At 46.2% G+C, this 14,431-nt stretch overlaps 3 protein-coding genes across 3 annotated transcripts; 2 read left to right on the top strand and 1 right to left on the bottom strand.

Annotated features, from left to right (window-relative positions):
* Nucleotides 1-5,313: 5,313 nt before the first annotated feature.
* Nucleotides 5,314-8,069, top strand: BDV37DRAFT_38339 (NDT80 / PhoG like DNA-binding family protein). Its single transcript, XM_032090541.1, has 4 exons — nucleotides 5,314-5,632; nucleotides 6,118-6,167; nucleotides 6,229-6,325; nucleotides 6,394-8,069. Exons 1-4 carry the CDS (start codon nucleotides 5,433-5,435, stop codon nucleotides 8,015-8,017), a joined length of 1,971 nt encoding a protein of 656 aa, XP_031935468.1. The 5' UTR covers nucleotides 5,314-5,432; the 3' UTR covers nucleotides 8,018-8,069.
* Nucleotides 8,019-8,782, top strand: BDV37DRAFT_264146 (uncharacterized protein). The gene has a single exon (XM_032083636.1). It carries the CDS (start codon nucleotides 8,390-8,392, stop codon nucleotides 8,624-8,626), a length of 237 nt encoding a protein of 78 aa, XP_031935467.1. The 5' UTR covers nucleotides 8,019-8,389; the 3' UTR covers nucleotides 8,627-8,782.
* Nucleotides 8,783-10,860: 2,078 nt separating this feature from the next.
* Nucleotides 10,861-13,769, bottom strand: BDV37DRAFT_291246 (uncharacterized protein; the record flags this gene model as incomplete). The annotated part of the gene is made up of 5 exons (XM_032088893.1): nucleotides 10,861-11,020; nucleotides 11,059-11,205; nucleotides 11,331-11,476; nucleotides 11,911-11,922; nucleotides 13,122-13,769. The coding sequence occupies 5 exons, from the start codon at nucleotides 13,767-13,769 to the stop codon at nucleotides 10,861-10,863; spliced, it is 1,113 nt and encodes a 370-aa protein (XP_031935466.1).
* Nucleotides 13,770-14,431: the final 662 nt, after the last annotated feature.

Raw genomic sequence — 14,431 nt, 5'->3', positions numbered from 1 at the left:
TTTGGCCTAGAACGATCAAAACCTTAACTGACCATGGAGATGAAGCCGATTGCCCCCTCGTCCAAGCGACAACAAACGCGCATTCAAGAAATAGAGACAGCGAAAGAGGCGGGCAAACATGATCATCGTAATAGTAATAATAAGAAGAAGAAGAATAATAATAATATTACTACTACTACTACTACTAAAACATAATAGTCAAAAATCGTCACAAAAAGAAGTGAACCTTGATGGTAGAGGTTTAGTCAATCAATAAGAGAGCTGAGGGGAGTTAATGATTAACCTTCTTTTACAATCAAGAACGGATTTAGAATCCCTGTCATCTCATCAAACCAACAACAAATGAAGGGCTTTTTCAAGGAGGGGTTACATAAGACGAGGATAGTCGGTTGGATCCAGGAACATGGGTCAATCTAGTCTCATCAAAACAAAAATAGAAAGATGATTAATTCACCCCCAGAGCGTTGCCTGTAAATGGAAAATATTATATAATGGAAGGACTTAAGAAGGGAAAAAGCAAGTTAAGAAGGGAGGGAGGTGTGGATAAGTTAGTCAATGATTCCTTTCATTGTTCAAGATTCCGTTAGTACGTAGTTGGGTGAAAGAAGGCTAAAACATTTTAGTTTCGGATGGGAGGGAGTTGGGGGAATGGAAGTACACAGTAGGTATCATGCACTATCCGCCTTTGGGTTAAGCGTGGTGCACGTGCCAGACAAGTCCCATGGGGTGTAGCCTTTCCAAGGTTAGCGCTACAGCGGTTCCTTTGTGTTGGGATCAACTACTTACCACGACAGCTCCTCTATACAAGAGGTAATCTACCAGTACTAGCTAGGTAGGGGAACTGCATGGATGACTGAGACACATACAAGGGAAGTGGGAACATCAACCAAAAATCACGACAAAAATAAAGAACTAAATACCAAAGAAAACGGAATTTCAAAAGAATCACTTCAAATGCAATCATCTCCATGTGGACTGGCTATGTTTCTCCTTCTAACCACATTTTCTCAGATTAGTCAATCTACACGCGCTTACATCTTTTCCTATCCTATGATTTCATTTCATATGCATCACTATGCATTTGTTTTTTTATTTTGATTTTTATTTTTACCATGTTGTATTCTTTTTTCGTCTTCTTTTTTTTTTTTTTTTTTTTTTTTTTTTTTTTTTTTTTTTTTTTTTTTTCTCTCCTCGCCAGAGGCCCTAATTGGCTATCGGTTGCCTGAGATGCAACCTCTCCACCCCGCCACCATCTCCGAGACCCCTGTACGAGGTTACTCTAGGATTCGCGCCGCATCCCGCGTACACATAACATCCTGCACAACATTAACCCCCTCCATTAGGCAGTCTCCATTCGCCAAGTTCAAGTTTTTTGGTCCCCAGTCCTGGATGGATCTAAGCAGGGACCTTCGGCCAATGGTCCTGCCTGGCCTCCTTTCTCAGCGCCATGCATATCGCATTTGGACCAACTAGCTTCCTGCACGGCTGATGATCGGATCCGCCACAAGACGATCTCCAAACGAGATAAGAAGAAACCGTGAAAGAAAAAAGAAACGCGTGAAAGGAAAAGAAAAAGAAAAAGAACCCGAGAAGAACTCACAATCATAGTAATCATTGACAGGATGACGCTAATCTGAGATTCAAATGGGACTTCTTTGTGTTGGTCTCACTCTCCCCCGGTCTGTGGGGCCCGAAGTTCTTGAATTCTGGAAACTATGCAGTGTACGGGAAACGCGTCTCTCCACTGATCGAGCTACTCTTACTAATTCGGACTCCTCCAATAGATGTCTCATTGCCTCTCATGGCACAGGTGCTCAAGTGGACATTGTGGGGGGAGGGGCAATAGAACAAGAGAGAGAGAGAGAGGGTTATCAACCCCGATGCGTGGCTCGATCCATTAACTCCAATGCTTACCGAATATAGCATCCTGGTTGACGACATCTGGTTTTACGGATGGACTTTCCTAGATGTGCATACTATGGAATCTACCGACCAACTGGTAAGTAGGTATTCTACTACATATGTACCCATACAGCCTGCATGATTCAGTCGGCTCTCCGGCGCCGGTGTCGGTGAGCGACCGACTCCATGTCCATAAGGGAAGGGTGTGTTTGAAAAGGTAAAAAAGAATTAAAAAAATTTAAAAAGAAAAGAACAGAAAAGAAAAAAAAAAGATATTTTTATTTTCCCAACTGTTGGTTGGAAACCGTCGATCGCCTGATCTCTCTCATTCATGCAGGAGTTGGTGCTCGTGCCTCGAGCACCCGAAAGTTCTTTGGAACGGCCCCAAAGAGGCGTCACGTCTAGAACATGGATCCTCTTATTGGGTCCACCGGCCCCCTGCCTCCCTTATACCAGCATTTAACTGTCCCATTCTACGAGTACCTCTGTCATGGTTGGTTGGTAAGGCCCATTGCCATGGCTGTCTGCGGCTGCCTAAGCTCAGTAGTGTCCACTGTCGACAGCCTCTGTCATGCGACTGGGGTCTGCACGGGAGTTCCGGGGCTATGATCGTCGCTACTAATCCTTTCTAGCGCCATCTTAATTTGCTTTGCTGCACTCTGCCGTTGACCGGGTGTTCACGCTAGAACAGCTGACTTTACCGGCAGTGGTCTGGTTAGAAGCAGTTCGGCCGGCCGACTAGCGTCCAGCTGAATCATACCAACGCTGGAGTTCATTTTTTCCCCTCGGAACTACTCAAAGTTTGTGCAGCTCTGATAGTGTCTGGAGTTGGATACTGAGGGGTTGTAACATCGAAATTGGCCAATGCTGTGTTTCTCCAACACTCTGACAGGGTCCAGTGCCCTTTCGCGCTATTTCGGCTGATGCAACAATATTCTCCACGACGGCTCTCATGCTTCATTTTCTTCCAGGGAAGCTAGCAGAAGGTCAAAAGGATAATGAAGGGGAAGAAAAGGCCCCCAAATGATCCTGATTCCATTTACACTTGGACCCCTTTCTGCTGTCACCCATTGTAGTGTTATTGTTATGTGACTTTTAATTTACCTTTGCTTCTATTTTTCTTACTTGAAATATCTGTTGTATAAATGCAGATGCAACAAATTATCTCTCGTTTTACGGTTTTGGTTAGTTCTGGTTTGTGGTTATTACGTCTGTTGCCTTTTTTTTTTTTTTTTTTTTTTTTTTTTTTTTTTTTTTTTTTTGTTTTTTTTTGGGCCCCAACATGGTCCCAAATTGCACGACAAACTCGTGGCAAGAGTGGTATTCGTCTTCAAGCTTAATCTGGTAAGTAGGAGCTATCAGGGCTTGTGCACAACCGTTCTGCAGACAATTCCGCCGCATACCTACAAGGGTCATACACTGGACGTAAAGGAGGTCAGGCTAGAACCGGAGAAAGCAGGCGTGAGTGTGGGTAAAGGGAAAGGAAGGGGAAAAATAAATAAAATCAAATAAAAAAAAAGGGAGAAAAAGAAAAAGAAAAAAGAAAAGGACCAACTTGACTTGAGCGAAGCGTTCCATTCGGTATTTGCGAACGAATATCAATCCGACAGATCCCTCGATTTTCGGCCCAAGATTTCCTCATTCCCAGTCATCGTTCAGTGTTCCCTGTGATAGAAGCTGGAACTACTAGAACCAACATTAAAACCCTTCCATCCAGCCCTCCGGGTCGTTTGTCCAGGTGAGGGAAACAAAGACTGACGATTATCAGTTTGATAGTCGATCGTTTGTGGGCAATCACTTTACATATAGCCGTGCAGCCTGGAGTCATATTCTGCAGCAATAAATGCAAGACACTCCACCGTTGACTGAATACCGCAACATTTATTCGATTCAGGTATGCTTCTTTCTTTAGCATTTGTCGTGCCCAACATCCTCTCTACCTGTTCTCCACAGCGTCCATTCCAATTGTTTTTCCCACCCAGTTCCCTCCACAAGGGAAAATAAAAGTTCACCCAAAACAGAATAAAACATGTGGCCAGGTTCTTCAGATCTCATTGTGTAGATCCGATATTTCCCCCGTGTGTGGACATGTCTGATTTTCCCTCCCCTTTGATTTCAAAACGTTCCTATACCTACTTGATTACAGGGCTGTATAATACATTGGTGTACAGCACAGTGTCTGTATTGTTCTCATCGCATGTCTCCTTCGCAGCCTTCAGAGTGCAAGTGGTCGCATCTGTCTCGATTTGTGGGCAGTGAAAATGCAATGATGCCCTGAAGCCGAGTCTCGCGGATGGAACGTGCCATGTTTTCTTTTTCGTCCTCTTTTCCTCTTTGGTTTGGCCTGCTTCTAAACTAGCCTTCAAAAACCCCCGATCACTATTGCTTTTGACGTCCAAGTTCTCTACAAATTCCTGGATCCAACATTTGCATCCATTCGGGGCTTGCGATTGCCAGCCAACTTCTTTGTTTGACAGGACCTTCCTACCTACTGTGTCTCTCCTGAAAAGTCCATACTCTCCAACGTCCCACTAGCTTGCCTCGAGCATCCTGCTCAAAGACGTTGACAATGTTTTAAAAGCCAAGCCACCGTGCTAACAAGCTTGAAGGAGAAATTATCGCCGAATAGGAGCGGCGACCACTGTCCTTTTTTTGTTCTTTTCGTTGTTTGGTTTTCTTTTCTTTTTCTTTTTTTTTTCTTCGAGCCGCAGGGTTCTAAATCCAATGAGCAGATCGTTCTGCCATATTCCCTGACAACGTTTTCACTCTATTATACCCCTGTTCAGCGCCATCAGAAGCCTAGTGCTCCTTGGGCGTTACTCTAGCGCTCGCTCAACTTGGGCTGGTCTTAAGGAACCTTCAAGTTGTCCTAAGATCCCAACCCCATCTTCAGTGAGATTATTTTCGGTGGGCTTGCCAATGAATCATTGTAAGTATTCCTGCTACGTATGATTATGCCTCGGTTTTATTTTATCGGGAATTTGTTATTATTATTATTATTATTTTTGGATTTGATTTCAGTTTCTGGTATTTCTTCTGATTGTATTGAATTTTGTTTTGTTTTGTTTTGTTTTCTTTCCCCCCTTTCTCTGAATTTCTTTCTATTTTATTTTATTATTTGTATTATTATTTTTTTTTCTCTCTCTCTGTCTGTCTCCAACGTCGGATCCCCCTGCACCCGTGACCCCCCTTCCCAATGGATTGCTTATGACGAGCGATCTACATGAACGTTGATTTTCCCGTCTCGCTGGTATTTTCAGGGAATTTGTTCTGTTACACAATCCTGGTATTGCTTCATTACCCTGTATTGATATGACATCAAGGACTGTTGTCGTCTTGGCCGTCAAGGATGAAGACCCTATTTCAATTTTGACTGGCAAATGTCCGATTACCTTCAGTACCTTTTCCACGTTGGCTCTCCTTTTACTCTGGCATATTCGGCTCTCTTGTATATCTGTATTGTGGCTCCCCCATCGGTCTGATCATGTTTCTCTTCACCAGCAGCAACTCTACTGCAGAACTCTTTCCAAATGGACGGTCCAATTACCACCGACAGTGACTATACAGGTGGCCAGCGCCCGTTTTCTGGCCCAATCAGTTTTCCCATGGACGATGAGGACCATGGTCGCAGAAGCAGCGCCGTTGGACATCCTTTGGCGCAACCTGTCTCGATACCTGCGACGAACGGTTTGAGATACAACACACAGCAGTCTGCGCTGCAGGATGTGCCGTAAGTTGTCTTTTAATTCAGGCTGCCCTTTGTGCTCCACTTTGGCCACTTGCAGTCACTGGTCCCAGCATTCTCCCCCCTTCTCTGAGTGCATTGAATGGCGGTGCGGTGATGTGTTTTGTTCAACCTTTCCAGTTATGTATGATTGTTAGAATCTATTTTTTCTTGTTCGATTTTCCTTCATGTTACTTATTTTTATCTATGGCCTTCTACTTGTTTTTCTTTTTCTTTTCTTCTTTTTTTTTTTGCCTAGGTACAACTTACATGCACTTGGCTGTTATTCCTCAGGTTGTCTCATAGAACCTCGAAATGTTGCTACAGTTCACTCCTGGCTGATTTATATGCGTCGTGTCCTCTTGTGATGCACTGGCGATATGCAGTTCTGCTTCGCTTTTCACAGTTTGTTTTTATCTTAGCTCTATCTTGCCCTGTCTGTCTATTTGCGAGAAGATGCATGGTTACTAACTCTAGATGATATTTTATAGCTTTGCAACATCTCCGACAATTCTTATGAGCCCTACTGACTCCTGCTCTGGTTTGTTATATCTATAGCCTGCCACATACTGAAGTTCTATGACTGATGGTTTCCTCCATAGAAACCTTTTCTCCCGCCTCGGGATCAATCTATTCGCATTCGCCGGGGCTGCCATTCGATAGAATGCCAGATTTCAGATCTCATCGGGTACCCCCTCTGTAAGCCAGTCACCCTCGTTATTTAGCAGCTAGTTGATGAGCATTGATTGATATGAAATGGTGAGAAGTCAACCACCTACCGGTATTTCTCCTATGCATTCGCAGAGCACGGGAGTATCTGGAAGTGCTGGGCTTCTGGGTAGAAACGACAGTTATCCTGGAACGTACACGCTTCAACGGAGCACATTTCCATCGTTGTCAAGCATTAGTGACATGTCCAGAATGTCGCAATACACCACGACTCCGCGAGTATTGGAAAGCACTATAGACCGAACCTCTCAAAATTTGTTATATGGTCAACCGGGGAACATGCTGATGGAGCCGGTCCAGCGCATGCCACCACCGATGACAGACGCTCCCCCTTTCGGCGAGACTAATGTTATACACCAAATCATCTGCGGCAATCAGACCATTAAAACAGAGATACAAGCTAAGATACATAAGGGGTTCTTTCAGGTCGATGAAAAGTGGACCTGTTATCGGAGAAATTACTTCTCCGTCTCATGTTCTTTCTCACTACACCCATGGACTCATACGCCTCTTTACCTCAAGTATGACCAAGGAACCGAGCGTGTTACGCAATTTGCCATGTCCATATCAGCCATTGTGAATCAACAGTTTAGCGAAGTCCGCGAGCTAGTTCAACACACACCAAAGCGGGATAAACAGTCAGAGAGGAAACCCGGAAAAGTTGTTTTACAGCCTTCTCAACCACCACCATTGGTCCTTAGCCATTCGTCGGGATCTGGTGGCAGTCAGCATACATTTGGTCTAGCCTCTCAATCAGTAGGGATGTCTCTCGACTATAACGGCTCATACAACAGTCCTCCACAACCTTCGCAGCCTCCGACACAACATACCTTTGAGCGCATTCAGTTTCAAAAGGCCACGGCTAATAACGGGAAGCGTCGAGCGCAGCAGCAGTACTACAATCTAGTTGTCGACCTTTACGCAGAAGTTGCAGAGTCCCAGTGGATCAAGATTGCTAGGAAGCTGTCACACCCAATGGTTGTGCGCGGTCGCTCCCCGGGCCATTACAAAGATGGCCGACGAGACAGCTCTACCAGTATGGGTCCCGATGGGGGAAGCGGTGGCTCAGGCGACGGCAGTGGAGGGGCTGTACTACACCCAGGCATGGGAGCAGCTGCACGGTCTCACTTGGCCCTCATGTCGTACGACTCTTCGCAGCGCGGCGGGCCACACTATGGCCGGGCTGACTACAGCCAAATAGCAACATCTGGCCAGTCCACATTAAGTGGAAGCCCACACATCTCATCGTCGTCGTCATCGGCCTTCGATATCGGCGTCCTGAGTGATTCCATGGATCCTCTGGATCCCGTCAAAAGCACGTCAAGCCTTGATTCGTATCATGACTCCAGCTTTGGACTCCTGGACGGCCGAAAACCTGAAAGTCAGTTTCGCCACCAACTGCGCCCTTTCGAGTATGAGCCTGTCTCAAAACCTAGTGAGGAACCCAGCACAACCTTTCATGAGCCATTCGACCCGATGATATCCATGATATCAAACGGACAAAGCGAGTCTTCACACTACCTGAAGCACCCACCCAGAATGGCGTCTCATATGTACCATCATCCCACTACCAGCAGCAGCTATGACCCCATTTACTCAGCACGCTCCAATAATAGCAGTCATTATCCTCGGTTCCAGAGCTCCCAGAGCCTATGTGCTTAGCCATGTGTCTCTCTTTGGTGCTTTTTTCATTCCTTTTCCTCCTCTTTATTTTGCTACGTCTTCTTCTTCTTCTTCTTCTTCTTCTTTTTTTTTTGATTTATTATTATTATTCATCTTTTCACGGACCTTTAGCCCAAAACTTTTAACCTAAAATTCCCTTATGATTAATGCATTGCCAGCTGACTTTTCCTGTTTATGTTATTGTTTTGTTTTGTTTTGTTTGCGTCATGGCCCGGAAGAGACGAAAATTGGAGGTCCGTTTCTTTGTTTACTTTCTATGATAAGCTTCAGATCATGGCCAGCGAGATAGACCACCACCTTGAGTGGATTTTCAGATTCGTTTGCCCAAGCTGAATTACATGAAACTAACTAATGATTTGTCTGTCTCGCTGTTTCCTTCACTTTTACTTTTCTCTTTTGCCCCTACCCTCTTCTGATCTGGTAAGAGATCGACCAATTCTTTGTCAATTCTTTTCTGTCCTTTCCCACTTCTTCTCCCTTTTCCTGTTACCTAATCTTTCCCTTTTCACTTTCTCTCTTCCCCCCTTGTTTTTATTCTGGAAAAAAGAACCATTGTCTGGATCCTGGTCCAGGACCAGGATCATTTAGTTGACACTGTCCTACGTATCTCGAAAGATCGAGGGGAAGGTTGTCCCCAAAATTCACGTGGGGAAGTTTCCTCGAAGAGAATTTGTCAATGTCACCGACAGGATGGTTAAGCTGTGCAGATACCGCCGTAGCCGTTGGCGGAAACCAATGGCAAAGGGAAGAAACATGACGGCGCACCAGGGATGGTGGAACGGCGGGCACAAGAATTATTAGGTTAGGATAAAGAACACGAACCTAAATTGAGGGTTTGGATCGTCTGCTCATTGGCTCGTGTGGGTGTCATTTTCTCCGATATGTTACCTTGTTTTCAGCAACGTAACTACTAGGACATGTCCGCTGTCAGGGTTTTTGACAACTGCCCGCAGAAATGGATTGTTCACGGCTATCCCGTGAAGTTTACTCGTAGAAACTACACAAGTAAGGAGACGGGAGCACGCCAGCTCTTCAAGTCCAAGGCATTTATCTAGAAAGGAATTATCTGCAGAGACAAAGCACCAAGAATTGCAAGGACAGAGAAGACAAAATATTGAATAAATCTAAATCCCATGTTAAAGCAAGGCAAATGAAAACAAATTGACTAACAACTGGTCATTAAAACAGAAACAGACCAAGGAGGCAAAAACATGCCAAACAATTTATGCCGGACAAAGCTGGCGGTCGCCAGTATTAAGCGGTGTTGGGGTGCGCTCTCACCTCCTTTCTTTTTTTTTTTTTTTTTTTTTCTCTAACTCGTACTGATGCATGTATGTATGGAGAGGCGAAAGTGTTGGTTGCCTGCGGGTGCCCTATTCATCCTTTCTTTCAGGACTCGAGATCTCAAAAAACATGCGCCCTATCAGTCCTCACCGTACTCTGCCACCAAAAAGTATGGGATCCGCTACTCAACGATGTCAAGGAAGATGAGACTAGCGGAGATGATCGGCAGTGCTCATGAGGATCGACCTAGCATACATTAGGGGACATCCCAACACCGATAGTTTCCGTACGAAGGATCAACAGCCCTGATGGACTACTGCCCGAAAGAGTTAAGATCACTGGACTCCAACTCCACTTGACCTACACTTCGGCACGTTCCGACCATTCCAGTCAATCGTCGGGGTCCATCAATGAGTCCATTTCTACTTTCGGTGCGTTGTTTACGATGTGTCGGGCCATGCATGGTTACTGCATTTTCTCTGGCTCTTTTCTATTTTCGGTCTCGATTGGAGTCACTTCTGTCTTAACCCCCCAGCAGAACTCCAGGAGTGGATAACCTCCGCGCCAGTGAGATGTGCAGGACGTGCTCATCTCATCTCACGTAAATTGACCCATGGGACAGGCTATACGCCAATCAGAAAGGGATCCCTCGTTCCCAGAGACTACCAAGCGCATCGATACCGACAAGCGATTCAGTCATGAGCAGTCCCAGGCAGCCTTCATGCAATAACCCTCCTTCAAAGGTGGGCCGTTTATGCACGTCGTACAAGGGGTCGACCTGGCGGAGAGACGAAAGTATGCGTGTGATGGATGGGGTGTGGACAACTTTGCAAGCCACATGAGATTGATTAACTGCGGGACGAAAATAGCTGTTCTGGAGGAGGAAGAAGCAACCAACAAGGCGCGTGTTTCTGTTTTGAAAAAAGAAAAGAAAAAGAAAAAGAAAGTGGATGGCCGTGCAACGTTGCATCCAATCTGCGTGGACTCCATGACACTAACGTCCTCATCTTTTCCTCTCTCTCTCTCTCTCTCTCTCTATGGGTAACAGTTGGGCCTTGGCTTATCAGGAACCCTGAGCCCCTCCCCTACCGGATACAGACTACATACAACGCATGTACGGAGTTCCACTGGTGTGTTCAGGGTGTTCTTGCCGGCCAGACTCTTCAACCTGGCGCATGCCATCCAGGAGCCAATGGCCAAGCATCACAAGGCTGGAAGGCCCGACGGTCTTTCGTGTGGGTGTCTCTGGCTTCGAGATCAGACCCCAGCCTTTCCAGAGCCCGAAAACACGGACCAGGTTGTTTAAGCCTAAAATCCTTGAAACGTACGAGACTCGGACGACCGTGCGCGCCTCTTTCGGGGTAGATTCACTTTTCAAGTCAACGGCTCCCTTTCATCACTGGTCTCGCTGCCAAGGAGACTCCTAAGCGGACAGCCATTCCTCCGAAACTTTGTCAAGTCTTTGCATCCTTGTTGACTTCTTAATTTACATGGATCCCATTCGTACGATCTGACTCAATGCCCAGCCATACTACCGCCTACCCCGTCTTACCAGCCCGCCTCTTTGTTCTCACTCCAACATTCCATGCATTGTATCTCGGTTTCACGAAACGGTCTCCGGATGTTGTGTTGCGCCAAACAAACTTCTGACAGCCCGCAACACGCGATGAACAAGAGGTACGGTAGTGAGGCGCCTTGCTTGAGTATCCCGAAAGTCCTTCTTCTTTTGTATTTACCCAACCTTTCTTCGCCCCTCCTTGCGTCCGTCCGTTGCTGACATCCCGTCATTTCGATTCCCAATGGGCGTCCGCTCCCGCCGACAGTCCCGGAGCTTTGATTTGAGCCTACGGTCACACGATGAAGTTGACTCGGCCGACCACAATCTAGGCATTCGTCAGTGAAGAAGAGGCCGACTGCAAATAAACTCGAAGCCCCCTCCCCCATCACACTAAGACCCTTCTTCAGTGGCCATCTTTATCCACCCGCGAGATCCGAATCGCCATCTTACGATCCAACTCTTCCTGCTCCTGCTTTGTTGGAGCCATGCCCATGGCGCCTTCTACTTCCGGTAAAACCCAGAGGCCAATCGACGCCCAAGCCATCACGCCAACTCCGAAGAGAGCCCTTGTTTTCGGCGACAAAGAACGGTAGGAGCTAGTAGCGGGCGGGGATTAGGCCAAATTTGGACAATGATCATGGACAGGAATGGTATATACACACCTCCAGAGAGACATGTCTGTAGATCGATGATTTGCCAGGTGGATGGTGAGGTGTGTCGACTCGCAGGACCTCCTGGTTGTTCTTCACGTCAACTTGAATGAAGGCCACCATTCCTGGAAGGGTTAGCTTAGACGAGATAAATTGCCTCAGGCCGGATCGAGAGTTCCCTTCTCACCGCTTTTAATTCTGCCCGAGTCATCGGTACTCCGTCTTCCGCCGACCTTCTTTGTTGGCTCCTGGTGCGATACAAGGGTCAAGTATAACCCCAGTCCATAAAACCTTTTTTTTTTTTACTGGGTAAGGAATTCAAATATGCAAGCTAGACATGTAGCTTCCCATGGATTAGTTGGCTAAGTTAAGTTCGGAACCTTGTCCCTATACTGTCAAAAACACCTCCACTATCAGCTGATTCAGCACTGATTCAGCGGTCTCCACATCTACCATTCTGTTCGTTTGGTAGGTCGCCCCGTTAGAAGGAGAAGTACGTGGACTACCTTTGAATTTGACCAATTGGAATATTGTACCGCAAGCTGTATTCATTGGATTATGACAGCGGAGCGCTCTGGTATTATTGTATCCGACTATCTCTTAGGGCTAGATACAAGACACCACCCAACGAGTGATTCTACGGAGTAAACATTCAAGACACCAACTCTTGACTCGACTTCTGCTAATGAACTGAGATTATTAGACCACTGCTCGGATCTATATACTTTTAGTCCATGATAATTGCCCTACTTTCCTAACCCATCGTCAGAGAGCAAGACAAGTTAGTTAGTTAGGGCTTCTAGCTTACTAACCGCCTGGGTTTTTACTTTATTTTTATTTTTTTTTTTTTTTTTTTTTTTTTTTTTTTTTTTTTTTTTTTTTTTTTTTTTTTTTTTTTTTTTTGGCTCGAATAGCAGGTAAAAGTCTCAACTTCATCAACGAACACATATTATGTTTCGTTTTTGATCATTTGATGAGTTAAAAGAGGATATGAAGTGGGACTTGACTAGACATTTTGCTGGGATATCTTCATTATCTTACCGATTGGTGTTGACTGCCTTGCGACACATACAGGGGGGGGGTCAAAAAGTATGTATCCTATATACTTATAGATACCTAGTCTCTCACAGTAGGCAATTAGAGCCATAGGTACCTACAAGCATAGCGGCCACATACTTTTGAGTCCTCCTGTAATTTAAAGTGGACATCAAGGGCCCTGAAGTCCGTATACATTACCCTCCGAAGTAGTCTATCCGTGCCCTAGGAGTCACCAGCAACATATACAAGCATACAAACAGAGATGAACTCCAAACCCCAAGAATGTCAACATACAGACCCTTTCTCTCTCACACACTATCCCAAACACTACAACAAGAGATACACACAGCAGTCCACACAACCCCAAGAGACACCAAATCATAGATCATATACTACACATGTCAACCCCCTGGGCGCCCAAACCCAACCAAGCCCCCGAAATGAAAAAAAACAACCCCAGGATAAATACAAAGAGAGATCAACAACCACACAAAACCCTCCAAAGATCCCAATTCCCCCCCGTAAAAACCACCAAATCACAAGTCTGCGCGACCCTGTCCAGCGCCAACTCGATCTCCCTACGCCATGCGACATCCTTCGCCGTATAATAATCCGCCCGGTCCCAAAAACAGCCTGCCCTCTCCAACGGCAACAGAGACCCGCCTACCACAGCTGACCAATGCAGATGGCCCAGGGTCAGGAACTCCACCTCGACCTTGAAGACGTTCGCGGGCGCCACGTCGTCGTCGCTGGCTATCCACGAGGAGTGCATGACGAAGACGCCGATGGACGAGGTCGGCGGCTGCTGTACGAGCATGCGGCGCCAGCTGGCGTCGGGCCGGAGGTAGAGTTCCGCTTCGAGGGGGTCCGCGGGGGGTAAGGTGTAGCCGTAGTTTGTGGTTGCTGCTGTTGCTATTGCTGGTTGGGAGTCGAGGCGTTTGCGGAAGAGGTGCGGCCAGATTTTGGGGGTGAGGAGGGGGTTGAGGGTGCGGTGGGTTGTGTTGCTCCTGCTGCTGCTGCTGGGGGTTAGGGGCTTTTTGGGCTTGAAGAAGAGGGCTTCTTGGAGCTTGGGGGAGGTGGTTATCAGTGCATGCCAGGTCTGGGAGGTGCGTTGGGCGGCGGTTAGGAGGGTTTGGGGGGGTGTTTGGAGGAGGATTTGTTCGAGGATTTCGGGGATGAGGAAGATTTTGTGGGGGGGCATTTTCCTCTCTTTCTTATTTTTCTTGGGGGGGTTCTTTTGGGATTTTGCGTGATTAGAGGTATACTACTGGGTCTAGGATTGGGGGGATGTAGAGGTGGTTTTTGGGGATATATGGAGAGAACCGTGGATAGGGACAGTATTTGACAGAACAGATGAAAATAGAACCGAAAGAAAGGAAATGCATGGTCCATTGCAATCCCGGGTGTTTCATACATGTCTCTTCAATAAAGTAAACATGTTCATCATATCACTCTTGATACGGGTGTGATCCTATGTTCCTCAACTATCAAAGTGGATGTGAACATAGACAATGAGGTCCTGAAACCCCATTGTTAGGGCTCAATGTCTATATACAATGAGTGTGGCCTTGTCTGTATGAGATATCATTGTTCGGAGGCTCATTGATTCCTGATACTGTTCTATAATGACCACGAAACAGGCAGTGTACTGGTGTCCACACATTTTGACGGCAAAGAGGGTCATTACCTGTTGGGTCTCATGCTCACCGTAGGTTTTTGATGTATCAGTATCGTTACTTCCTCTGATTGCTTATTCTCAGAGCGTTCCTTGGTCTTCGAACCACGAGATTCTGGTTAAATACTCCGGGATCAGACACACTGAGTATCTCTGAAGATCAAGATAGCCAGTGTCCATGAATTCGT

This window comes from Aspergillus pseudonomiae (genome assembly GCF_009193645.1).
Source record: "Aspergillus pseudonomiae strain CBS 119388 unplaced genomic scaffold BDV37scaffold_129, whole genome shotgun sequence".
NCBI classification, from domain to species: domain Eukaryota; kingdom Fungi; phylum Ascomycota; class Eurotiomycetes; order Eurotiales; family Aspergillaceae; genus Aspergillus; species Aspergillus pseudonomiae.
The sequence above is the reverse complement of the archived record's forward strand: the minus strand, read 5'-3'. Positions and strand labels throughout refer to the sequence as shown.

Bases quoted from the DNA above. Each gene is read 5' to 3' on its own strand.
- BDV37DRAFT_38339 (XM_032090541.1), top strand. From the start codon at position 5,433: ATGGACGGTCCAATTACCACCGACAGTGACTATACAGGTGGCCAGCGC. The intron at 6,168-6,228 runs GTTTGTTATATC...TTTCCTCCATAG, and splicing joins CCCTACTGACTCCTGCTCTG to AAACCTTTTCTCCCGCCTCG. The intron at 6,326-6,393 runs GTAAGCCAGTCA...AATGGTGAGAAG, and splicing joins TCTCATCGGGTACCCCCTCT to TCAACCACCTACCGGTATTT.
- BDV37DRAFT_264146 (XM_032083636.1), top strand. From the start codon at position 8,390: ATGATTTGTCTGTCTCGCTGTTTCCTTCACTTTTACTTTTCTCTTTTG.